This window comes from Symphodus melops (genome assembly GCF_947650265.1).
Source record: "Symphodus melops genome assembly, chromosome: 5".
In the NCBI taxonomy this organism is placed as follows: domain Eukaryota; kingdom Metazoa; phylum Chordata; class Actinopteri; order Labriformes; family Labridae; genus Symphodus; species Symphodus melops.
In genome coordinates this window covers 26,816,218-26,843,802 of record NC_136695.1, presented here as the reverse complement: position 1 = coordinate 26,843,802, position 27,585 = coordinate 26,816,218, and the positions used below count along the sequence as shown (strand labels likewise).

The following is a 27,585-nucleotide window of genomic DNA, read 5'->3' as shown; positions in this document are numbered from 1 at the left end:
GATTACAAATTACAAGCAAATAAAAGGCCTGAGAATTGTGTTCTAGTAGAAAAAGACACCCACCACGATGAGGTTCCACATGCGAGCGGCTTCAGCCACGATGGTGGAGACGCCGCTGCAGCCGGGCATCAGGACGATCTTGATGGGCTCGGTGTACAGGAGGTCGTACAGCAACTTGGTGGATTCTCCCGGGTCACACTGCAAGGACAAAGTGATAAAGCATTATATGGATGAACAGACGGACAGATGGATCGGTGGATCAATAATAAGGCCGAGAAATGGATTGAGGTTTTGGAACGAGGGGAGAAAAAATTGGAGAGAGGGACACGGAGGAGTCAGAGGGAGGAAAATGAGAACGATAAGGAAGAGACAGACAGATGGGATGAGAACAGAGGGTGAGGAAGAGCAAGAAACAAATAAGCAATGAAGTGTGGTAGATGGAGGCGACTGTAAACAGAAAGTGGAAAACAGAAGGGAGTAGATAAAGTAAAAGGAAATGGCATCGGGGTAGCACGGAGCAACACAAAGGCCAAAACAAATGTGAACAGAAAAGACAAGTTGGAGAAATAAACGGACAAGTCTGGGAAATGAAATGACCAAAACAGACGAGGTGGAGATAGTATAAAGGGAAACGGCCCAAGAAAAAGGAACAGGAAGCAGAAAATAATGGATGCAAATGTGATAAGAAATGACAAGGAGGGGAGAAAAGAATATCAGAGTTCACTTCCAAACACAGCGAGTGGGTATGATGGAAACACAGCGTCATGTTTAGAACAGAAAGATGGGCAGAAATCAAACAAAGCCTGATGACCGAAGCAGCGTCACGGGTATCACAGCATCACAAGTCATTACAACCCTTCAATGAAGTCATTTACAGCATGTCGAGGTGGCGAGAGTGCAGCTGGAATGATCCATCACCGCTCCGTCAGCCAAATTACCGACAGGCCGTCACCGCCGCACTGCTCATCAGAGTCGCACATAAACTGGCCTGACGCGTCTAATGACTCGGCATAGAGGAGAGGAGATGTGGCTCGCAAACACAAATACACGCACGCACGTGTTGAAAAAAAAACAAAAAAAACCTCTCAATATGAGTGTCACAAAGAATCACACCACGGCTGATGATGGCGGCTACCAATACGGCTCCTAATTGGGATGTTTGTCTCCACGGCTGAATTGTCTCATTGAGGCGGCCCTGTGATTTTTTTTTGGAGGAGGTAATCACCACTCAACACCCTGCAGAGTGTAATATCTGGGCTTCTTATTGAGTGATGCGTTTTCCATTTACTGTAGATTGGGTGGACTCACAGAGGTGTCATGCCATCCCTGGAAAAGCCACAGATAATAGATGATTCAATCTGAACCCGGTTAAAGCAGAGCTCTGACTTTTGACTTTTTCCACATAAAAGTTAAAAGTCCAGCTTAAATCACTGACGCTTTTGACCCATTGATTTATCGGGTCGTGCAGGAGATCACTGCAGACTGTAGAGAAACCCAGGTCACGGCTTCTGCTGTGTCTCCTGCGACCCATTCAGAGCTTGGGCAGCCACGGGCTTTTGTGAGCGCCCACAAAGAAATAATACAGCGAGGAGAGCACACGAGGAGAAAGGCTTTCATGTAAGATAAAAACCATCAACACAATAATTACTCTGACAAAAGCTGCTAGGTGTGTCGCAGGCCTTCAATAAGGTCGGAAATAGACGATTGTCTAAGTGTGACACTTACTGTATGACACATCCAAAGCTCACATTGTTCAGTCTGATCGTCAAGCTCGACCTGAGCCCTCACACAGATTATTTTAAATCAGGAAGGATGACTAAATGTATTTAAAGTTTCCTTTGAAAACTCCCACAGACACTGGTTGTAGTCAGAGCTTTGTATTTTTCAGTTTTCCCAAGTGGTGTGGTGGTGCCTGAATAAGTTTTCCCCCAAATGATTCTTTTCAAGTGTCCTGCTCATCAGAGGATAAAGGGCCTCTGTTAAAAACATAAGACTATACTCTTCAATATTTGCTAATTAGAGACAGGGTAGGGAGGGTCGTCTCTTCACGATCTAAGGAAAAGAAATGAACACGGCTGAATATTTATAATCACTATGGTCAGTGGTTTGAGTCAGAGGGAATTAAAAAGTGCGTATACCTAAAGAGACTGAGAAATAAGAGGTTACACTTATACCTTGCACTACACCCCTGGTTGTCACACACGCACACATTAAGCGTCATAAACACACACAAGCTAACATAACAGATACGCCCTGTTAGCTGGAGGAGGGGGCAAAAAGGCACACCAAAGATGCTGTCGGGGGGGGGGGGGGGGGGGGATGGGGGGGTCCTGAAGGTGAGGAATGGGCTTGGGGCTCTGCTCTCACTGTGCAACGTGTGTGTGCGCAGTCGTGCAACCAAAATCCAGAAATACATCCAGTCTCATCTGGAGAAGCAGATCGGGTTACTGATCTAACAAGTGGATTACTTTCTACTTTTTAGTGTTAAAACTGCGGCCTGTTGGCATGTACAAACAACGTTTGCCTTTTCTTTGTCCACACTGTGTTTTATTCCTGTGAATGAGAGACAGATTGACACAGAGACCTTGTTCTGAATCTGTCTTTCCCACAGGGTGTTTGTGTCCTCTGTCACTGTGGCTGTGGGCTGGCCTCATGCTGACACGAAGCTTGTTAGCTTTCCGGTGTTCCAGAGTTTTATCTTCACTCTGATGAGCTGTAATTCATCTTCACACTGATTATCTGTGAAATATTAAATCAATCTGTCATTGCTGCTCAACATTGCATCTTTTGACAACTATTTTTCACACGTTTTCTGAATGAATCACTGCGTGCATGCTGCATAACTTGGAATCAAGTCAAAAAGATCTCATCTTCCAGAGGTGATTGATCGAGGCAGAGAGCTTTTTTCTCTCAAATTAATTCAGTCTTTTTTTGTCATTCATCTTGCCATCAGACAGATATATATATTTGAACATTTAATAGAATGTCTTCAGAGCTTCAACTTGAAAATAGAAAATTACAGTTTAAAGTTTGACCATAAGCTATAAAGGCATGCTTCAGTGAGGCAAATTGCTTTAGTGGGTGGTCAGTCAATGCCAAACCATATCACAAGTGAACAAAGCGCTGTTTGAAAGCTCACCATTAGATCTTTGCATCAAGGGCTTAAAATGTCCCTGACTTAGTGAGATTGTTTAACCCTTAAATAAAGACTTTCCTTTTGCTCTTAGGACATTTTTGTTAGAGCAAACCAAAGATCCTTCTCGCCCTAAAACAGATGTTTCCGGGGAAAAGAAGAGTTGAGCAGCAGACATTGGTGGACATTTTTCCAGACTAACATCTGCGAGAGATGACGGATTTTCTTTATACTTTTTCAGAGCACTTGAGTTATTCATTTCTAAAGACAATTTTAGCCAAAATCTAGAAAACTACCAACCCTGCCTTCAGGGTTTATTGGAAGGGGGGGGGGGGGGGTTAAACAGGGGAAACTAACAGGGGCGGGTTAAACACATCAGCCAAATGGCATTCAATTTTCCTTTCTTTTTTTCTTGTTCAAGTTTTTCTAAAGGAAAAAGTAGAAGGAGATTTCAGAAAAAAAACATCCATACAGCAGAGCCAAAACCAATCCTTGGGTCGAATAAGAAACATCCCAACGTCTCATAAGAATGCTTGTTTGCTACAATATAAATCATTCTTGAACCAAGTTACCTTAATCAGCTTTATTGTTAATCCACCATTTTTATTTAACTATATTGGTTGCCGTATTGGGCACCGCTTTTCGGAATGATTCAGTCATTTAGCTACAAATCATCTGTGGATTTTCTAAAAAGTACCTCTAGAGCTCCACAAAGGGACTTTAAGTTTGAAAGCCACAGGAGACAAAGCTGTACCTCTTGTGTCTTTGCTGGTCTTATCCTGTAAGAAGCGCTCCTGCTGTTTTTCAAACACAACACTCAGTGGGAATCTATCCGACGTTTTCGATGTCATAGCTTGTTTGCTTTTGTAGGTCACACAGGCGTGTACCGTAGTTTATCCCGATCGGCATTTACAATATTATTGTCAGCCTGTTTCGTAACCAGATAAAAACTAACAGCAGCAGCGTTAAATCTCCAAATGTATTGATGAGTGAGTCTTAAAGACCATTAAAGCTGTTACACCCTTCAATCATTTATGGAAGAACCGAACAAGAAGTAAAAGCAACAACTTTAACTTGACTTTGGATCTTCAAGGAATACATTTTTCTATTCCTCAATAGTTGTTATTCCCTGCTCATTGCACCTTATCCTTAAGAAAGACAAGGTTAACGCGCAATGAAGGTGTAAAACCAAGGAGGTCTAGTCTTAAACAAAACAGCCGCAGACTTCCCAGTTCAATCATTCAAGTACTTCTGCGAACAAAAGAAATGAAACCTTTGATTACAAAATGGGAACACACAGCAAGAGGTTAAAATAAAAAAATCAGACAGTTTCCCTGATGTGAAAAAATGGAGAGGTGTTGGAAAGGAACGCAATAAAGGCTGAGGAATCTCTGCTGCTGTTCTTAGAGGTCTGTCTCTATAACCCTCTGGGGTCATCAGCATTTCCACTTTCATTTCAGGCCCCTCCTCGGCTCACGAGAGACCGGGCTTGATGACCCTGCATGCCACTCAAATACCAAAACACATTCACCGACACAGACACACGCCAGGGCTAAAGACGCTTCGTGTACAGCTACACATACATGACATACGGCCCTGTGTCGCTGTCCTTGGTGCTGAAACTCCCAGAGCAAATATAAGTAGTGTCCATGTCTGTGTTGCTTTTTTCAATCAGTCAAGCTGCCGGCGTAGAAATGAACGGAAGGTTCCCTGGGCAGAGGGGGACAGCAGAAGACACGGACCCCTCCTGATACACTCTCTAATTACACTCCAGATTGAATGATGTAAAAAGAGTGCAGAGAGGGGGCTACGATAAAGGCCTGGGGGAGAGTCTATGTATTGAATCTCAAAGCATGCAGAGCTACATCTCATAATTTCTTCTTAATTACGTCTGGCAGCGAGGCGCGGGCTCGTACGCCAAACGGACATGCATGAGTACGGGTGATGAATACTGCTAATGCCACAGCGGACGGGAAAATCGTGTCACGGCTGCCAATTAAAATAAAGAGCGGAAGTGAGGGAAGCACCTTGTTTCACCATCTCTCCGTATCCCCACTGTCTCACTCCGTCACTGTTAATAATTGATCAAAGTTTGCAGGCTCAGCTTTGATATATCCATGGCAACGGCCCGCGCGGCGAGTGTGTGGATCTCAGAAGGCTGTAAATAGTCTGATGCTGTCGCCAGGATAGCCAGAGAAACAAGCCGCTCTGCTACCACAGGGTATCTGCATCCATTAAAGGGACAGGCTGGGATTAAGTGTTGAGCTTCATGAATATTGTATGATGTTGAACAAGCTGAGGACATCGCTTCATACTCCCAAACCTATTGGTCGGACACTGGTGTGTGTGTGTGTTTTTGCTTGTGTCTTCAGGCACCTGTTTGCTTATTTTATTCAATGCATGTCTTGTATTCAATATTCAACACTTTATCGATGATAAAAGTTCCTTATCCTGATAAATTCAGGTCAAGACGACCCGCTGAATAATGACTCTTTTCCTGCCTTGATCTTGAGACGCAGGCAAACAAAGGGGCCAGTGGTGCCCTTGTCTTAATCTCACAGTTAAACAAAGGCCCCACGAGAGGGAGATTTGTTCTCTGATCAAACAGGAACGAGAAGGGAGTTGTAATAACAGGATGTAAATATGATATCTAATTAATCCCTTTCTTATAATTGCTTCTCAGAGGGTAAGATCCTCATTGCTATTCCAGCCAGGTGAAAAATGTTTGCAATCAGAAGGTGAGAAACCTCATTCCAAACACAGCGTTACCCGGAGCACGAGCAATAAAATCCCCCCTTGACTTAATTCAAGGAATTAGCCGGCGTCAATCAAACAATGTTACAGCAGCTCTCTCTTTGAGCTGTTCTATTCAGAGGATCTGCATCTATTTCTCCAGCCCGAGGCGCCAGCAACTCCTGAAGCACGAGGAGTAATGTCTCCCAGTCCCCACGAAATCTGTTCATGCTGCTGCTTTATCTTTATGTTTATGGCAGCTACATCTGCGGCTGCCTGCTTCACTACACTTGTAATCAGAAGATGCACACACACACACACACACACACACACATTTGATCCGTTTTGATGTAAAGAACAAGCTGTATGCACGACAGAATGTGTAGCAGTATGTACTGCACAGTAAGCTCTGCATACATCCAGCATATGAATTTGCACACATATTTTCACAGAGCTGAAACCTTATTTGTTTCTGTGCTGTGCTTCAAGAGTAACTGTGTTGCCATGCCAACTCTTCCTCCCTCTCTCTCTCTCTCTCTCTCTCTTACACACACATACACACATACACACTCTCCCTACATCTCCCTGCTATTCTGTTAAACAGGATTCCAATGCAGAGCCGAATACACCAATCAGAATAAAGCTTGTACGAAATTTCTAACCAGCCCCGGCACAGTTAACCATTTGGTGCCCCGGCTGCTCTCCAGGCGTCCGTCCTGCAGAGTGATTGATAATCACCCTCGGAGGAGGAGACAGAGAGGGAGATCTGGTAATTGTTTTCATGCGACTCGTGCCGCGGGGAGGAAAAGAAAAATGCTCCTTTTGGGGGCCAAACTTTGAGAATAACAATTAGAAAGCACCACATAAAGGCACAAAGGGAAGATTTTTCACAAGGATAAATGGCTCGATTTTTAATTAAAGTGTATGTCAGAGCGGTGGGTGGTAAACCGGAGGGGAAATGAAACCAGTCAGGGGGCGGATATTGGATTTATAGTGGTTGATAATGCTGACATTTTAAAATACCACACTGATAAATGATTGATGAGCAACTAGCAGCAGGTGTGTTTGGTCACTGAGCACAAGCACAAGTAAACAGGGAATAACAGGCCAGTTTGTTAAGGAGAGAGAGGACCTGAGGGTGATAGTTATCAGCACGGTGACCTTTAATGAAAGCGCTTCTTTGAGATGTGTGACTTTGTGTGAAAGGCAGGTGTAACTAAAAGGGCGGCTTCTTCTGGTTTCGGGCAAAGTTGGATAATAAGGTCGAACAATCAAATGAGCAGCATAAAAAAAGACAATGAAAGGAAACAGTGATGATAAATAATATCCAGCCTGCTTAAGTTGACAACAGAGTCCGTTTCTCCTGAGAGGAGGATCATTATTTATGTCCCTCACTGACTGACACCACACACCCCTTAAGTGCGCGTCTCCTCTGACTCTCCTCCACATGCACACACTCACCATGCTGTCGTAGTGGATCAGCTCCAGCTCGTAGTCGGGCAGGATGTCGCTCCTGTTGTTCACCAGGTCCAGGGCCATCTGAGCGGAGGGCATGCACGCCTGCCCGCCCGGCCAGCCTCCACTCATTGGGAACAGAGCTCCGATGTACAGCTTCTTCTTTCCTGCGGACGGCCGAGGCCAGGAGAGGAGGAGAAGGACGATGAGAGAAAGCCGGAGGAGCATCGCATGATTACGGGCGGAAGGAGCAACCCGCGGGGGATTTCTGCAAAGTGCCATCGTGGTTCAAGGTGAGTTGAGCTGGAGCCAGTGTTTGCCACTGGTGCTGCAGCGGAGAGCTCCCGGACGCAGGTTATTTTATGCGTGAACTGAGATGCAAGTGAACGCAACACGTGTTTGGGAGCTTTTTAAATCTTCTGTCTTGCTTTGCAGGTATTGTGGAAGCAAACTGCTTCGCTTTAATTGCAAGGGTTAAGCGACTCGAGTTAATAATTTAGTTGGCATACAACTGAATACAATGCGTGGTTAATTATGCATGGCATGCTTGATATTTTCGGGACAAGAAGTCAAAGACAGGTCAGCCAGTTTTCACAAGTGAGGAAGCGGCGCTGCTCATCAGTCAAGTTTCAAGCGACCCTCCTCAATCCTGCAGTCCAACACGTTCTCGACGCAACTCCACATATTGGAAAACACGAAACTAGCCTTCGCTTTCTGTCAGCGATCAATCAGGACTATCTGTCATAACGGCGCGCTATCAACTCACGACTTTTACGCAGGAAAAGACGCGCGAATTTGACGCCGGAGTCCGCGCAGAACACTACGTCAAACCGCGTCAAAAGCGTGTGGATTGAAGCTGAGGCTAACAGAAATGAGACTGAGAGTGTGGAGTGAGAGAGCTGCAGCACCGAAAATAGCAGGCTACATCTTTTCCTCCCTGTAACGCAGCGCAGCCCTTATTCCAACAGATGAGACGATTCGCCGCGGAAAAAGCGAGCGCACCAGAGCTCTGCGTCTGATCCACTGCAGCACCGGCAGGCTGAGTGCGTGTGCGTGTGTGTGTGTGTGTGTGTGTGTGTGTGTGTGTGTGTGTGTGTGTGTGTGTGTGAGAGAGAGAGAGAGAGAGAGAGAAGGAGAGAGACAAAGAGAAATAGAGGGACAGCGCACGGGCAAGTCTGAAATGTATGCCGAGGGAGGGACAGAAAGAGAGAAAGAGAGAGAGAGAGGATGGTTGGAAGTGCGGCTCTCTGCAAAATCTCCCCAAAAGGTTTTCTAATGAGTTACACGCTGAGTTTAACTTAAAGAGTGCATCCATTCCACCAGGAGTCCTACTATCCCGCACTGTCACATTTGGTCTTTGCATAAGGCTTCTTCCTACTACAGTATCTGCAGCCTCTGACTCTGCTGGCTGGTGCATCCATGAGAAGTTTCTGACCAAGGCATCATAGGTTTAGAGAATTTAACAAACTACGAAACACAAAGAGAAAGAGTCAGGGTTTTTTCTCCAAGTAATGATTAGATTTCAGGTCATTCTGTAGTCAAAGGGAGGAAAATATGAGGTGAACACTAAGTATAAAGATCAGTAATAAAGACGACTTATAATATAGTAGTAAAGAAAACTGATCAAACTGATGTTTGAAGCAATAATGTTATGCATAAATCTGTTCCACCGCTCTGCACCCTATTACACAATAAATGTTCAGTGATTCCTTTAATTTGTTTTTAATTAAGATAACACAATGGCAGCACACTTTGTCATGATTCAGTTCCACTAATGATGTCTAACAATATTGAATTTGGATTAGACATTCATATTGGCTGAATTATGTTGAGAATTAAATAATTTTTTAGAGGTTATAAGAGTCTACAGTCATGCTAGCAGCAGTTAGCAGGCTGCAGCTATACACAGCAGGGATTTGAAAATGACCCTAATATGAAAAAGCTAACATGCTCACACTGAAAATGTTTAACTGGTGCAAAGACACATGTGTGATCTTGCTTACAGAATCTGTAAGATGTCTTCTGAATTAAATGACAAAGTGACCTTCCTCTCTGAACAGACTGAGGATGCTATGTTGAAGTGCTTGCTTCTCTGACAACAATGCAGCAGCCAGTATGTCCTCCTGCTAAGTTTAGATTCTGGTGCAGAATGGTTTGTTTTTGAATAGAGAAGCAGGTGGGTTTACGGCACCCCCACATGGCCATTTTGCCGTGCACCTTGGTTTGCTAGGCAAATGAATGGATGTGGAAAGACAGTGAAGTGGTTCAGATAGAAGTACTTGTACCCGACCTTAAAAGCCTCTGCATGTTTCTAATGAGCCCCATGAGCTGAAGTGTGGTAAAGCTATGATAAATGTTGGAGATGCTTTTAGAAACGCAGAGAGGTTAGAACGAAAGGTTTACAGACCGATGCAGAGCTGGCTAAACACTGAAGCTTCAGTGAGACGGCAACCTGCGTGAACATCGACTCCAGAGAGGAGAGGGCGGGGGGAGACAGTTTACAGGAGACTGCAGTATCCATTTTGTTTTGCATAAATTTGTAAATAAATCTTTCTTATAAGAAAAGATTTAAAACAAAACAATAGTTTCACTATTTTACCAACACGTGGTGATCAAAGAGGATCACACAGTCAAGAGGATTCACCCTCGACGGCTGACAAAACATTCAGTTTCTACCAGTTCTGGTTTTAACCTCACCTTCCTCGAGTCTGTTTGACCTGCAAATCAATAACTCCACACTCACACACACACACACACACACACACACACACACACACACACACACACACACACTCTCTGCTCTGTAACAACCTCTGCTAATCCATAGACCATTTCATATCTACCTCCCCTCCTCGCCCAAGTCCATAAAATGCTACAGAGGCTGCTGCTGAGAAATCAGCAAAAAATGTGGCAGCAGAATCAATCACGGCGGATTTTATTTGCTCCCATTTCAAGAGTGGAAACAGTGAAGTTACTTTTAATAAGAGAGAGCCAGAGTTTCTGTTTGAACTCACAGTTAACATCCAGTAACGCCCTTATCTGTAACTCTGACACATAGAGACGTGGCTATGCACACACACACACACACACACACACCTCCTGGCATATTATTGTGTGCAAACATAAACACCAGAAACACATAGAATTAACGTTTTCAAACCTTTCAATATGAAGGAGAGGGATTGCTGTCTAAATTGCACAAATATGTTGGCAACGTTTTTGTACTGAGCCAGGACAGAATGAAGCGATTGGATGCGATTCAGACTGGTGAACATGACGGAGCTGGATGTAGCACAAAAGAAGAGAATTTACAGTGAGGTCAAACGCCAGGCGGATACGGCTGTTCCAAAACGAGGTTGAACCTTGTGTTGGCTTTTACCAATGGACGCAGTGTTGGACGGCTTTGTGTTGGACATGCGTTTAGTTGGTGGTTAGCGTGTGATGTTGACGGTAGCTTGCAGTGTAGGTACAAGCAGTAAACATACACACTACCTACTGCAGTTATTGTGCACTTCTCGGGGTTGATAAGCCCAGAAGGTAGGACCCAGTTTGAATGTTCTTATACAGTATACAATGCTCAGGACTAAGATAATACATTATCCAATCATGGCTGTCTGGGACTTCTATTTGTGTTGCTAGTCTATCAAAACAAAGTGACAGCGTCCGGTGTTGAAAAATGAAGGCAATGCAGAAGTGCAAAATCCTGCAGTTCATCAAGTGTCCTCTTGAGGCTTACTCCAGGAACACCAGAAGTCAAATACACAGCACAGACAAAAAAGCCGCTTTTACAGCATAAATCAACAGGTTTACAGCCGGGTACAAAAAAAAGAAATCGGCCTGATTAATCATTGTCAGCACTGGCGATACATATTATCCCAAGTTAGAAGCCTCAGCCTGTCGTTAGGTTGACTGATAGTAAGACTGAGACAGCATATCCAGCATGGTGGCTGCTGCCGATGAGCTTCCTGCAGGAACAGGTGGCTGACGTCACTCATGCTTCATCCATTAATATATATAGGTGTCGATATTGTTTGATTTTTTACCTACATCATATTGAAGGGGTCAAATCTGGAATCGTGACAACCCTTTATAGAATCACACAGATAAACCAGAGTGAGACATTCAGCTGAGTCTCTTTCATTTCTCCCTCTCGAAGTAACATTTGATCATTCTGAAAATACTTTTGCAAACATTATTTAAAATGGATTAATCCTTTTAGAAATGTTACAACTAAAGATGAACAGAAACACTAAAAGTAATTGCGGTGCCAGTTTTTGGCACAGCCTTTTTGGATGATTAACAACAACTTCATTCTGTTTTATGCTCATGTTCCTTTGTGAGCGCACTAATTGCAATCTAATGTTAGTGTTAAGATTCCCTTTGCAAAATTACTTATTACAGCAATTGAGAAGCGGACCATTATTTCTCTGGTCTAAATTAAAAACCCTCTGTAGTTAGGCGATGGAATATGACTATTATATAACCCTGGTTCATTACCCAAATCTCATTATCTGGATATCTCCGTGCAGCACAGAGCGATTCAGATCAAGCTGCTAACAAGCCCTCACAGGCTGAGGTGAGTGTAGTGATCATCTGCTGGCATTTGCCTTCCACTTCCACCTCCTCATCCTCGCTGCCACCCCGTGACCCCTCCAACGCACAATCAATTATTCAGCTGTGAACTTTATCTGCTTCCCCCCCTCCCCACACACACACACACACACACACACACACACACTCTGTAATCCTGCAGCAAAACACACCAGCAGCGGACGTTGCAGTGTTAACTACCCCCATGGAGGCAAACTGGCACATTCAGAGACGACATTAGCTGTGACACAGCCTGGAAAAAAAAAAGATGCAATGGAGGCACGAGTGCTGTAACATGTTGCTGAGCTGCTTTAATGAGGGCCTTGTACTGTATATTTGTGTGTGACTGCGCTTTCACCGGGCATCCTTCAGGATAATGGCCTGTTTCTCTCTTGGCAGATGTGTTAGTGGGAAAAATACAGTTTTTGAATGTTCCCTTTTTAACACATTCACCAGATGACAGCGTCCTCCCCCAGCAGCGCACATTTTATCCGTGGAGGAACCCAAATCATTGTGAAGCTGCTCGGACAAAATGCATCGGCTAAGATTAATCAGGGTGTTTCAAATCCCGAGAGGCTGATATTGTGTTTACTTGATGTATTTTCCTGCACATAATCCTGACAGTTCAGATCATATTCTTTGTGCAGAGATCACACTATAGTCAGAAAACACATTACAAAGACCTTCCTTTGTGTCTGCTTTACTTTGTTTTTAGCACCAGATGGTCCAAGTGAAAATTAACCCTTATTAATGCATCAAAGCGTCGGTGTTTTTGGATTTATAGGTACACAAAAGTTGGCCGGTGTTGCAGAAAATATAGTTATTCCTATGACTTTGAAACAGTATCATCATTACTTAATTTGTCCAGCAGCAGCAGCACAGTACACACTATCTTGTTTCCAATACAGCAGTTATTAGAGTAATACATCATGCCTGAGTAACAGGGCGGAGGGGAGTTAAGAAGAAGAATAAGTTCCTTGTTCAACTGTCTCTGGGCGAGAACTGTGTCGCAAAACGTTCGAACCAACAGTGTATGAATATGAAGGTAGTTATGAGATAAGGAGCACCTTCTGTTGTGTCATGTTTATGTCTTAAAACATCCCTTTTATCATCTTTTAAGTCCATCACTGCTGCGTTTAAACCCTCAGGTTCACATTCCCATCAGATGAGAAGCATGAACAAACATTATCCTCCTGATGTGTTGTGACTATTATCTGCTAAAACAGAGAGTATCGATGTAGCACCTGTTTTAATCGGCTTAGCTGGTTTCGTTTACTGGGTGTGATGTGTCCCGTGTTGCTGGGATACTGTATTGTAGAACTTTTGGAGCGCAGCTAACAAACAGATGAAATCTAAATTCCCTTTATTGTGTGCATGCAGGTTGATATTCAAAGTTTTAAGTTTTATTCATTTTCTTGTCACATGAAATTCAGGGTACGACACTTTTTTTTATTTAATCGATGTAGTTTATGTTGCGTCAAACGGGTGGTACATGTTTCACAGAAAGGTTTAGTAAACGAGCATCCACAGATGCCATTAAACACTGTAATGTCATTTCACGCGTGTTGGATCAGTAGCATTAGCATTAGCCTCCTCTGCCTGGCTCCCAGCAGCTTTCAGAGTTTAGTGAGAAACGGCTGCTAACATTTTACTTTTGAGGTTTGAAGTGCCTGCTTTATTTCTAGCACCCTGACTGTGTGAGTAGGTTGTGGCATAGCTATACCCAGCCGCCATCACCGGCCCATCAGTTCAGTTCAATGGGCTCGCCACCGACTTTAATGTCATTAAAAAAGGGTTCAGAGTCAGACCATTTGAAAAAGAGGGGATTTAGATTTTGAAGCAGGCAACAGGTCGAGGCACAAAATATGTTTCTTTGTTGTGTTAATAAGTTATGTTGAGTATTTTGGTAATCAATAGCAAACTTGATTGTTTTAGATAAATGATTATGCAAAATGAACACAGTGAGGGCGCTTAAGGCATAGTGGTTAGCATGTATGTATGATGGCCTTCAAGCAGACGGTCCGACCTGGACTGACAATACGCATCGAAGCTGTGTAAGCTTTTATGTCCCAGTTGTTTTCAGCTCTGTATATTTTACATTCACAGTGTCTGGTTTGTTATACTGTACTTGAAGAAAACAGAAACTCGAGATGCACTCCTACCGCTCACACACACACACACACACACACACGCGTTCACATAGGGTTGAGCAGACACAGACAGGAGCAGGGTATTAACCTTTCTCCCGCTGAGGAGGCAGCAAGTGGGTGGTGATGGCACATGGAGAGGAGAGAGAGGGAGCAGAGCCAGAAGGAGGTCAGTATTGTGACAGGAGATGGAACATTTCTATTTGTGGAAACACTGTTCTCTGCTGCTTTGTTAATTGTGTGGTTGTCAAGTCTCTCTGTGGCATTTGGAAAGATCTTATCAGCAACTTCATGAGATAACTTACATAAAACTGGAGGTCTATACTCAGTGTTTGGCTTACGGAAGGCTAGCAGGGCTTTATGTGTAATTCATAGGCGAAACTGTGCAGTGTTTTAAGCCTTCCAGAGATTGTAAGTGTATGATTCAATATCTGTCTAATTTCTAATGTGGTGACATAACAGTGCAAGAGGGTGAGCCATCCTGTAATGGAAACAAATGTATTCATCATTCCTGCCAGGGTTTGCATAAGAATGGAGGTACAAGTAGATGTTTTGACCCATTATTTTTATTTTTATTGTACAGCGAGAGCTGACTTAGCACAATAAATCCTATTTTTCAAACTGCTGCATTTTCATGTTTTTTTAACACAGTCCTGATATGCAGGGTCGGAGTCAGTCGGCAGAATATTAAACACCTGATTGTATTTATTCCTGCATACCGACAAAAACACCGCTGCACTCACAGAGGCTGTTAACCATCTCCTTTGTAGTCTTAAAAAAACAGCAGGACAATACACCAAGACTGGAAAGATATCTGATAAAAAACAGAGCATTTGTATTCAATCTTTGTATATCAGGAGGTGACAGTAGGCTGGAGGTAAGTGCTCCAACAAATGTACAGAGGCTGAAGTCCTCTAAGTGGGCGGCCCAGGTTCAGTTCTGACCTGTGGGTTTTTTCCTGCAAGTCATCCCCCACTCTCTCTCTCTCTCTCTCTCTCTCTCTCTCTCTCTCTCTCTCTCTCTCCCTGATCTCTGACTCTATCCGCTGTCCTGTCTTTTAATAAAGGAATACAAAGCACTCAAACTTTTTAAATCAATAAATTGCTCATTAAAATCATCAAAGACACAAGTTAGAAGTGTCGAGTTGAGTTGAAATGAGTCTTTGCTAATGACGCTTGGAAGCGATCCGTCTTAATCTTGTCTCTCACTGCATTAACTCGTTCATTTAGGATCTGCTTGATAAATAATGTTTCGTAGATGTAATGAGCTGGCGAGGAACTGTGGGGGAAATGCTTGAAGCTCTGTTTGAAAAATTGAATGTAAAAACTGATTTCCTTCACGTTTGAGTACACAGCTTCAAACATGAGCTGCCGTGTTGTTTCTCAGATTGTTATTTTTAATTGGACGAGTTTATCTAGGAAGACGATGTTCACAGGTGCTGATCGGTACCTTCAGAGGCAAACCGTCTGGTTCAGTGTGCTGGACTACTGCTGCCCTCTTGTGGTGACTGTGCACATTGCACCTGCAGCAGGATTTAATTTTTAAAAAAAAGATCTGTTTGCACAGTCACACTGAGGTACAGAGCCGCTGGCTTTAGAAACAGAAACAGGCACGTTTAGTGGCCTCTGTGAACATAAGAGACTGTTTATAATGTAGTTAATCTAGGTGAGACATTTAATGTGTTATTAATGAATGTGTGACAATCAAACAGTCCCCCTGTGGTCTAAATGTAACATCTGTGTTTCCATGCTTTGGTCAGAATATAACGTGAATAAAGCAGCAGAGGGGGTTTGTGACCCTGCAGGAACCAGCTCTATCAGAACTTCATTTTGTCGTGTGTGTCTCTTTAAATGCAGTGAGACCCCCTCTGAGGTTTCCCACTAGACATCCCTCCTCTGCAGCGAGAGGAAAAGTGGCGGACCTCTGCAAAAGTGTTGCTCTAGGCTGGAGGTGGAGGGTTTTTTTTTTTCTTCCCAGAATCCAACTTGTGTTTAAAAAATGTGAAACAGAGCATTTTTCTGTGTTGTAAGATTTATGCAGAGCACAAACAAAGGATTGGATGGGTGTAGTTCACATTTAGTGGGTTGGTAGACACTCAGGTTACCTAAATAAACGTTCATAAACACTGTCAAAGCGGATTTCTCAGAATGTGTGCCCTTTAAGGGCTACACAGGATACCCTCTAATACTTTGATGTTTTCATCCTTCATCCTTGTGGATATTCTTTGAGGGTTCATGTCTAACAATTGTGAGTCTAAATGAGCTTAACGCTTGCATATAAATATCGTGGTGTATGTTGATGTTGTTAGTTTGCATGAATTGAAATGTCTTACCTGTGTAGTTTCTGTCATCTTTGGGCAGCAAAAAAAGGAAAAAGAACAGCTGTTAAAAAACAATCTCACTTGTTCAACTACATAGACGTGTAGCGTTCAGAGAAATTTCTCCTGTAACCCTTTCCGTTACATAATTCACCTTTATCATTTATCATTTGTAGTTTAGGCTTAAATGCAGATTTTTTTTTTCCTCCACTAGATGGCAGTGCTGCTACGTTAAAGTGGAGACATGTCAAAGGTGGTTGGATGCTGGGTGGTAATTTTCTGGCAGGAGGTTTCTTACTGAGGAGGATGTTATGTAATCCTGTGATTATGAAAGTAGATATGAAAACGATGACTTCTCGAATGTTTAGTCAAGTGTAGATGAAACTGAAACTTCTTACATCTTATCTGATTTGAAGGTTGTCAGAGGGTATAAGACGTGCTTATTTACAAATAGAAGCTCACCATAAAGCCTTTTACATATTTGATTATTACACAATAAGTAGTCTACTTTTGGATGCCTGCTCCAAATGTGCAGATAAATCCCTCTTTAATCCTTTTAATATGACCATTTCCATAGCAACTTTAGCGGTGATCTTGCCAGCTCCTCCGATAAACAGTTGGCAACGTCTTTACTTTCAGTTCTTTGTTTCATCTGTGTGTGTGTTTTTCCTTTAATCCTCTTTTCCTTTTGCACTAATTTGGACAAATCCTTTCCGTCTGTAAACATGCCAACTGTTGTAACGGAGAACAGCGATATCACACATTTCCACTCACGCTCCCGTTGGTATAATCCATTGAGTATTAATGCTGCGTGTGAAGTATACTGTCAGGTTTTACATGCGATTGTGTTCCTCGTTTGTTTTACCTGCCTGAGCCAACGGTGATTGGATGGATCATTTATCGCCTAGCAACCATGCTTCACCGTTGGGACAGCAGGTGTTCGTAATTATCTGTCATCTTTAAAGCCTTATGTCCTCTTTTTTGTGAGCCAGGCTGTAGCAGCAACGTGAGCCGTGTCCATGAGAAGAGCTGGCACAGTGGGTGGCTCCTGTTTTATTTGATTACAATGCGCATTTGTGCCAAAAAAAAAAAAAAAAAAAGGAGTCAGAGATTCCAATTTGATCTAAATTTTATCTCCTTTTCATTGTACATTACATTTCCTGTGATTTTCTCACTCAATGTGATGACTTTGAATCTAAAATGTTTAGAAATATTTCAATAAATGTCTGAGCCTCCATCCTGTAAAGCGTCCTTGGGTCCATGAAAAAGCGCTTTATAAAGTGAATCTACAATTATATTATTATACTGGACTTGAATTTCCCTCAGGATCAATAAAGTATCTATCTATCTATCTTATATGATATATTATATTAATTATTATTATTATTATTACATATTTAACGAGAGGCGGCCCTGTGATGACCAGTCCAGGTTGTACCCCGCCTCTCATCTAATAGCAGCTATGAATCTGATCCAGCCGCCCCACCACCCCATGCCAGAAAAAGCGGTAGAGATAATGGATGGATGTTTATCAGAGGATTCATGTCGAATACATTCAATTCAAAATAACTGAGAAGCATCTCAGATGTTTGAAAAGGAAGCACCAGAAAATAACATTTTCTTTTGTGAATTATCGACTTCAACACATATCCCTCTCATTTTAAAAAAGGATTTTTAATAGTTAATTTATTATTGGAGTCATTTCAGCTCTGACACACGATTTTAAAATATCTTCTTCAATTTGACGTGATGAATAAAGTGTGGGAAACATGACCTTCAAACATTTTGATATGTGAATAGGTTGAAATGTAGTCGCTAGCATACACACTTAGCTGCTTCAGTAATAATGTAAATGTCATTACCATCTGTGTTAGTTAGCTTCCCCTGAGGCTGTCGGCGGCCTCCAATTTACAAACATGATTTTCTTAATTATATTGTATTTCAAGTGGTAGTGTAAAGCATGTTGTTGTCACACTGGCTGAATGAGATACTCACAGAGACAGGTGGGTTTGGGCGCGTCCCACTTGCCCAGTTTAGTGCAATGGCTGATGTTTCTGCCCTCCAGCATGAAGCCGGCGTGGCAGCTGTAATGGAGCACCGTCCCTTCCACTGGAGGTCCGGGCGGCTTCACAGACACCCGGCCGTTTTCCAGAGAAGTCCACACCCGCGGGCACAGCAGCACTGGGAACAGAACAATAGAGAAATGATTAAATAAGAAGAGTTACACAAAACTTCAGAGAGTCATAATGTGTTAGCTTATAGCTAAGCAATCGTGCTGGATAGCTTTCTTTGTGTGGCCACTTGGCGGCAGCAGAATGAGCTTCAAATACGACATTCTGTTTTTCAAAAGATCCTCTCTCCTCAGACTACTGCAGCTTTGGCGTCTGATAATATTCAGACCTTTTCACAGGCTTCAAATGAATGTTAGATAATGATAAACACACATCTAAGCAAGCAGTTAGATGCAAATGAGCAGTAAGGTAAATAAGCTGAGAGAAACGACTTCCACGTCTCGAGCTGGTGTTCTTCTGGGAAATGTTTGCATAGGTGCATAATACTGTATTATCTTTCTAGTCACGCTTTATTTGACTCTACAAGCACAATGGAAGCAGTGGAAATAAATACTGAGTCGTTCAAAGTGCCTCACAAAATGTGTGAGGGACAAAGTTATGCAGATGGAGAATCTGTGGAGGTCAAATATAACCCCACAGTTATGGAAGGAAATGGACTGTAGTGTTTCAGATTGGGGCTGATTAGACTGACTGTGGGTCAAAGGTCAAGAGATCCGGGATCAATTCCTATTACATCCAATAGTGGGTCTACTGGGAGGAGAGAGAGACGGAATAACTTTAGAAGTGACAAAACCTGAAGGCTCAAGCCTAGAAGTTAGTACGCGTGCCCTATTTACGGAGGCTGTCGTTCTTCCAGAAGGCTGCCAGGGTTCGAATCCAGCCTGTGGGACCTTTCCAACATGTCGTTGCCCACTCTCTCTCTCTTTCTCTCTCTCTCTTAATCTGTCCAGCTGCCGACTCTATTCAATGTCCTATCTCTATCATAAAAGCATCAAAAGCCAAAAAATAAGCCTATGGGGTAAAAATGACCAGACCTGACTGGATTAATGTCTCTATGTAAAAACAGACAGTATTTATTGGAAGGTGAAAACGGCTAACTTTATTGAAACAGACGACTGGTTCAAAGGGTTTTTTTTAAACTGGTATCCATGGAGCAAGCAGCATGAGTTCTTGAAGATTGGCTGTTTATCACCCTGAACAGAGTTGTGTTTCAAATAGACTTGTTTGATATCCTTATAAAGTGTACCTACTACTTGTGTGCATACACACCTTTTCTCTTTTTTCAATACATGCATGTAGACACGAGCACCCTCGTACCAGACTGTCGCCCATGACCTTGATCTGTTGCTTTGTTTGTTGTTTGTGCTCGCCCTAGTTTTTGGATGTTAGCTCGCTATGCTAAGGCCTCCGTATGACTTGATTTTGTTTCACTGGTTAAATTTCCTGACAAAATGGCCCAGATTTGAATATAATTGGTTTGGCTGCCGGGTTAGTTGAATCTTCCTCCCAGCATGCGAGCACATAATAAAACTGCAATCTGCACATTGCAGCTTGCGCTGTTACATAAGCCAGAGAACACAAAACAACGTTCTCTTGGGAAAAATCAAATTCCACTGATGTTAAATGTGAACTGAAAGACTGAAAGCAGAGATATCACAGGGATTAGATTGGATTGCCGGCCTTCGTGTTTGTTAAGTGATTGCAGAAGCATTGTAGGTGTCGTCTGAGGAGAAACGACACGAACACCTCGCCGTGTTGTGCAGGCAAAGTATGCTTAAAGAACGACACTCTTAAAATGTATAGAAACAGCAGAACAATTAAAAAAGCTGTCAAGATGAAAATGTATAACGGACTGCATATTAAACAGATATTTGATTAACACTTATGGAAGCTGTTCAAGCTTGCTACTTTATTCTTACACAATAATCACAATGTAATCATTCTGAAGCAATAAGCAGCAGCCAAAATTATCCTCTGTGGGGGTGTTACAGATAAGTTCACATTTACATTTATTTATTTCATTTTGAGCCTTTCATTATGCACAGCACACACACACGCACCTCAGAAAACACAGACTAATACGATTATTGGTAATTAACTGGATACAGCATGATAACAAAGTAAGCCATGTTTAGTGAGTTTAATCACGAGCGCTGGATAACCTTTAAAAATAATCCCAGCTCAACTACGGATGTGTTTTTCTTTCTAATTCTTTCTTTTATTTATTTGCCGTCGAGATACAATATGTCGTCGACAGCGGAGAGACAGCAGCATGAACACAAAGAACAGACTTTAACACGCAGGGATGACAGCGCTAAAATTCACTTTCTGGCTTTTGGTCAAACTTTTTAATAATCAGCCTTCGTAATGACCTGAATCAGGTGTGAAAACTCGTGATCACAACAAGGAGGGAGATTTAAACCCTTATTAAAGAAACTGTCTGTCATTGGTTGAACGACTTGGACACTTTTCCACTTTTCCTGCTCCACGTCATGAGTGAACTCTTCTTGTTTTTTACGTAAACTGAATTTTGTTCTATGGTTTTTGTTAGTCTCAAAAATCATGAATTAATAACATTTAGAGATTATTTTGTAACCCAAACGGTCCTAAAGGTCGAACATTTCGATTCGACTGAAGCTGAAGTGGATTGAAGCAGATTTGTTGATAATTTCAACAGAACAACAGCCCTAAATATAAGGATGTTTTTCTCCACTCCTTCAGAAATGTTCCTTTAATATTAATTTAACAGACTTTTTCTATAGTACCCAAATTCAATATTTCAAACTATTTCATAACAACAAAGGGGTCACTGGCACTGTTTGCCCAATGAGAACGATCCGCAGCTCCCTGCAGGCTTTATGAAGCTTTACAGAGAATTTCAGCTGATGGATTAGCTCAACATTAGCCATGCTGTTGTTGTTTACTCTAAATCATGCGCTGTATGAAGCGAGGGCGGCTGCCTAATGGAAATGATGTCATCTCCTAACTTTCAATAAAGTGAGAGACAGGTAAAGAGTTGGAGTTTAGAGGGGCTTGAAGCCTCTTGACAATGTGCTTGTGCTGCTGCTGCACTCGACCGCGCTCGCAACACAACCCGACCTGAGCAAACCTGCACTTCAACCCGCTGTAGAGTATAAAAACTACAAGTTATTGAAACTATATTATTTCTTTAACCAGAATGTAAACATGTTCATCGCTGATGCCAAAATGAACATTTAACATGGGTGTTAATGGAGCCAGCCATTAACCCTTCCACATTTGCTTCTGTTTTCTTCCTGAGGTTGCCGCTTGCTCTTAATGCTATTTTAATGTTGTTTCAGTCTCAGTTTACGATAACAAAGCTGGAGGAAAACATCCACTGTGCACTTCCAGCTCAGCAAAAAACTGTACACAAACATCAACGAGCTGCTGAATAAAAAGATTTGTTGTAAATAACGGCTAAAAACTCAACTCAAATGTTTTGCTTCGTAATAGCTGGATGTGTAAAAATCTGATCGTTTTCATTATGGATTTAATAGTGTCACATTTCTCGTTGTTACGATGGACGGATAAAGTCATCGAAGGTTGAAATCTGATGCGAGGTGAAAGGCTGCAGATTGATTTCATGTATCCTCTACTGAGGATTACATCACTTGTCTTGACTGTTTATTTTCACATTATTACTGTGGCGGATGAAAAATGATTCCAATCCCATTTCAGCAAAAAGTGCAAGTGAGGGTTGCACAGTGTTTCACACTTTCCTTGTGTGTGTAGTGTAAGCAGGGACGGCAGCAATGTGCTGTCAAAGCAGCTTCATTTGATTATCTTTGGCCTTTTTTTTGTGATGTTGATCAAACAAACGGAACATGTGAAAGCTGAGGATCTTTTTCCTGTGTTGGAGAACGGGTGAAAGAGAAGCAGAAAATCTAAGACCACAAAGAACTTACAACATCTGCTGTGCTGTGTGATGTCCGTCCATGTGCCGTCGGGCAAGCACTTCCTGACCTTGGGTCCCACGATCACCCGGTTTCCTCTGCAGATGTACTCGATCTCATAGTCCACGGGCAGGATCTGCACACTGCGGATCTGAGCGGGACACACAGAGGCAGAGAACGTAATTAAAACATGATTGATGCGTTCTAGTGTTTCTCATTCACACGGGGACTCCCTCTCATTGTGTCTCAGAGCGACGGACTCTGGTGACATATGGCTGTGAAAATGAAGCTCTGCCAGGAAGAACATTTTATGGCAATACTGTATGAATTGATGGGCTGTCCCACTCTGGATCATACATGGAGGAAAATCTGGTCCCAGCTTTAAGTTCCTGCTTGATGTGATATAGTCTGTGTGGTGGAAGTGTATGCGTGTTGGACTCATTTAACAAGGCATCCAAAGTGGTGCAGTCAGATATCAATCATTTCTATGGCTCAGGTGTGGAGGTTTTTTTGTCCTTCTTGGACGATAAAACAGCATCAATCATTCTTCTAATTTTAGTTTTGCTGCAGTATGAAACTGATATCAGTCTTCTGGGCTTTAAAGTTTCATTCCTCTCTCTCTAAAAAAAAAGAAGAAAGAACTGTTTTTTGTTCCTTTACTTGGCTGTGTGGCATTTAGTGTGCAGAAAGGTGCAGAAGAAACAAACTGTAAAGCCCCTTCAGTGCACGAACACAGAGGACGGATGTTGTACCCAGCAGTTAAACTTTTGAAATAAACAAAATTTACATATGCAAAGCTTCTGAGTCTCTCAACCAGGGAGAAGGAGAATTTTAAACTCGATAAAGCCACTGTGAGTACAAACAGTGCAAACAATGTTCACACCCATCGTGCTGTATTTTAAATTCTAATGAAGACTACACATTAATCAGAGACAGAAATATTCCAGGCGAGATGAGTGATTTTTACTTGTATTCGATCAGACCAAACCTCTCCTTTGAAACGATTTAAGGAAAAGCAAAGGGTTTAATGATGTCTGCCCGTGTCCTAATGCTTACTCATCTTTCTGTTTTCCCTTTTTCTTTCTTTCACTCCCAAACTCAATGTCAAACATTGTTTTTCACAGAATTATAGCATGCCACACTTGCAGACCAATGCAGATCAATGACAGTGAGGGCTGTCAGATAGGGGGGCCCTATTAGGGAGGTTTCCTACTGTCACAGCTGTGGTTCAAAGCTGGTCAGCCCACAGGGGGCCCCTTACTGGCCTGTGGCCCCCATGAAGTAGCCTGCCTTTTCCTATTGACCTGCAGCGCCTCTGCTGTTAGGGCTCTTGTAACCAGCGTCAAGCAGACACCGAGAGAACGGCAGTTCTTTTGCATGAGCTTCGTTTGTTAACACCTGAGGTGGAGCTTGAGGACGACATGCAATGAAAAGCATGTGCATTAGATCCTGAGACCAATGTGACGAGGGAGCCTCTGCACATGGAGCGCGTGCACCTCCAACTAACCCAAACCAGCCATCTTTTGATTAAAGGGTTTCGTTTGTATTCAGTTGTCAGCTCCAAACTCTCACACTCCCTTTCATTTAAGCGCTTGAAAGAGGAATTTTCAGAATGAATGAAGTTCATGTCATAATATTCTCATGTATACTGTTTAATATGGGTCAAGGCAAAAAACACTTTTGGATCCTTCATTTCCCATGATGCAACTCCATATTGTCCTTTCATTAGACCACCCCTGCCTTGTGAAACAGCTATTCATTTCCCCGCACACTCATTTAATTAGTGCTCTGTATTCATGCTTGCTCTTATCAGAGTCTTCGGTCTCGCTGGTAATCCTGCAGTGTTTTTAGATTTAATCCGGCGCGTGCGTCTGCTTTATTGAAACGCAGAATAAAACGAACACAGATCAGAGGGACAGCTGGATGTCATGTGACAAAGGTCAAAGGTTGCAGCTGATCCTGGAAGAAGGATCTGGTAAAAAAAAAACATGAGCAGACAGACCAGCAGATTGCCTTGTAGGAAGGGACTGTGTGCAACATGCAAGCCTGTAACCTCATGTCCTTTTAAATAAAACAACAGGTCTGTATATATATTGGAAAATCATTTCCTTCCTCATTAAGAGGAAGACCACAAGTTGCCACCTGGTGAAAGCCCCTGTGAGGGTTTTTAACTGGCTATGAAATAGAAGCTTCTTTATGACATATGAAAGCAAACAGGAGTATAATGACATGATGTGTTTGTTGAAAAAGAAAGCAGGATGGGATTTTTATTCCAAAAGTGTTTCATGCTGAGGCACTGATTGGTCTAGCAGTGGATGAACCTCATGAACGGAGGCTAAAGTCCTACGTGCGGCTCCTTTCCTGCATGTCACTCCACGCTCACTCCCAGATCCCTTACTTCCTCCACTGTCCTGTACAGAAAGCATCAGTCCACAGTCTGAGGTCTGTTTGAGAGAACTGATGTCTGTAGGTCTTATTTGTTGGAATTCCAATTGTTCTACATATTTACAGCAATATATCACTTTTTTATTTCATCCATGTTGTCTGGGACCCCTTTGAAAACGAGGTGCTACACCTCAAGGGGCCTATCCCAATATATAATAAATTTCAATATATCCAGGAGGAGGTGGGGATGCTCAACTTTTCTACAGGGGGGGCTCTAATGGGGGGGGGGGAGTTAGAAACTACTGGACTAAAGGAATTAAAGCCCAAAAAAAAATCAAGATAAGCAAACAAAAACATGACATACCAAAGTGTTGGGCGAGAGATCAGCAAAGAGATAACACACTTTGTCCACAGGGGGAACCAACATGCACATCGAGAAGCTTCCTTACATGAGCTTTAATATGAGGCTACATGAACTACAGTTAGTTTAGGTTAGCATAGACTAGCTCCTCTAAAAGTAGCTAATTAATTAACACATGATAATGTTTCCTGAAGAAAACCTGAAGTTTAGAAGTCAAAGTGGTTTGTTATGTATGCTGAACATAAAACTTTGACTTACATTCACTTCTAAATATAATTTCTAATAGGGCAGATTTGCAAGTTTTGTTATCTTTAGAAAAACAAGACAAGCTGTTTACGTTTCATTCAGGTCCTCAGCAGCAAATAAACAAACAAACGTGCATATTGTAACAGCACAAATGCAGTCTCATTGTATTGACCGATGGTGTAATTATAATTTCCGCTGATACTGTGACAGCTAAACAACTTTTGTCACTATTGAATTTTCCCAGACTGGCATGTTTTATATTTAAATTCAGAGAGAGAAGTGTTCGATCAGAGAGAGTTGTAATCTTAAAGACTTCTGTTGTTGAGATAAATACATAGTTGTGTGAAGAAGCCAATTCTTCTTCATACCTGTTCTTGTGTCAGACCTCTGTAGCGGATCCCTCCATCCCTGGGAGGCCGGATGATTGCACAGCCTTTAAAAAAAAAAAAGAGAGAGAGAAAGAGGAGGAAGAAGAATGACGACAGGAACAGATGGGGAAAGCTCTCCTTCATAACAGTGTAGATATATTACAGCTCCATGTTCTACTGTCGATTTAACCGAGGCCTTTTCCTGCTGCACATTTTAAAGTCCTTCATGTGGGTCACTTAGCAATCAATGCAGAGATATGTTTGTCCATTAATTCATTTTTATATAAACACACTGGCAGATTCATGCAGAGTCACAAACAAACAACAAATTACCTCCAGTTGATGAATTATGTATGGGCACCACAGGAGATGGAAGAGCATAGAGAATAATCAGAAACAATAGCCGTGCCATCTCTGGATCTGTAAGAGAGAGAGAGAGAGAGGGGAAACGGTTATGAGTGGTAAGGAGAGTGAGGGAAAACTAAAAAGAAAGGGTTACTGAGAATAGTTTAAACATTAATAAAGCTACACGCTCTGTCTTCACATTCAGCCATTTTCGGTCCACTGCTGCCTGTCCTAAAAGAGATGCATCAACTTTTTGGCACAAAAGCTTCCTTTTCAGCTCGCCCGACTGTGCACGGAAAGCTCAAGCTGCAAGATGAGTCCACTTTTGTGCCTCTGCCTCTTTTTGTATTTACAGTGCAGACAGCAGCCCATGCTCAGCTGATAGCCAGCGTGGCTTCATTTCAAAGATCCTGTGTACACGCTTTCAGCCCGGGGTTTTTGATGGCTGATACTGATATTGTTCACAAAGTGGCTGCCCATGGAAACATTTCACACCGAAGCACCACTCAATACAGTTTCTTTTCATGTCAGGGTAGAATAGCACCTGGGGGAGCTTGAAGTCTGTGGTGAAAAAATAAAAAAAAAACCTCTCCTTTGCAGATCTGAAAAGTATCGTGACAGCTTTTGAAGGCAAAATAAAGCACCCCACATTATTATTGGCAAGGAAACTCTCAGGCAAATGAAAATAGGAGCATACAGATTTAGCAATGCACTCCTGTAACCCGCTGTTCCTCTTTATGGAAACCTTTATAATCACAGCTGATTCAGAGGAATGATGAAAATCTTCTTTTTAAACTCCATGCTTTATTTTTCTTTGTCAAAACCTACTGCAGCTTAAAGCGCCCACAATGCAACGCCCCAGAGCTCACTCAGACTTAAGGGCGTGTAATGCAAGAAGCACTTAACGTTGCCTGGAGCTCCTGGCCTCAAACAGAGGAGTTTGCAGCAAAGGCTAACTGATGCTGACTCAGGAGACATCACATCAGCCAACATATTGAACTTCAAGCAGCCTGTGTATGTGAGGAAAAGTGAAGCCAATGTTGAAACAGTCTTTCAAACAAAAAGGAACGAGAAGAAGAAAATAAAGCTACTTCTGACAGAAATGTCCTGACAGTTACAGACAGAGCTTTTCCTAATCATTTAGGAGGTTTAACCTTCGGTCAGTTTTCACCAGTGGACCCTGGACATGACCTGCTTTCTTCAGCGGTTAGCTTGTGCTAGCATACTAAATGATCAGCTTTACATTTAAAGCAAATGTAATTGGCACATTCTCAGGTATCTCTGAGTGTAGCTAAAGGCTGTAAACATTTACACCAAGTCCTGCAGCGGGAGCGCGCTTCTGATGGCAAAGAGCCCAGGAGGAGGGGCCCAGTTTGAATGTTGTGCTGACAAGCTGCAATAAACGTTTGTACTGACTCTACTTTGAACTTTTTCAAGTCTTCTTCAAAATATTGTGATGTTATTTTGTGCACTATGTAACTTTTATACATTAGGGCTTCATTTAAATAGAAAGTGACGG

General features: G+C 42.4%; 1 protein-coding gene across 1 annotated transcript in view; it reads right to left on the bottom strand.

Annotated features, from left to right (window-relative positions):
• The window catches only part of gabbr1a (gamma-aminobutyric acid (GABA) B receptor, 1a), a 90,064-nt gene that overhangs the window by 58,545 nt on the left and 3,934 nt on the right, over nt 1-27,585 (bottom strand). The window contains exons 2-8 of the mRNA XM_079343646.1: nt 26,055-26,141; nt 25,722-25,786; nt 22,374-22,512; nt 18,371-18,556; nt 16,391-16,408; nt 7,328-7,488; nt 64-198 (exon numbers count right to left, since the gene is read on the bottom strand). Of these exons, the coding sequence (XP_079199772.1) occupies nt 64-198; nt 7,328-7,488; nt 16,391-16,408; nt 18,371-18,556; nt 22,374-22,512; nt 25,722-25,786; nt 26,055-26,133 (783 nt within the window). The 5' untranslated portion in view covers nt 26,134-26,141. The remainder of the gene's footprint in view (nt 1-63; nt 199-7,327; nt 7,489-16,390; nt 16,409-18,370; nt 18,557-22,373; nt 22,513-25,721; nt 25,787-26,054; nt 26,142-27,585) is intronic.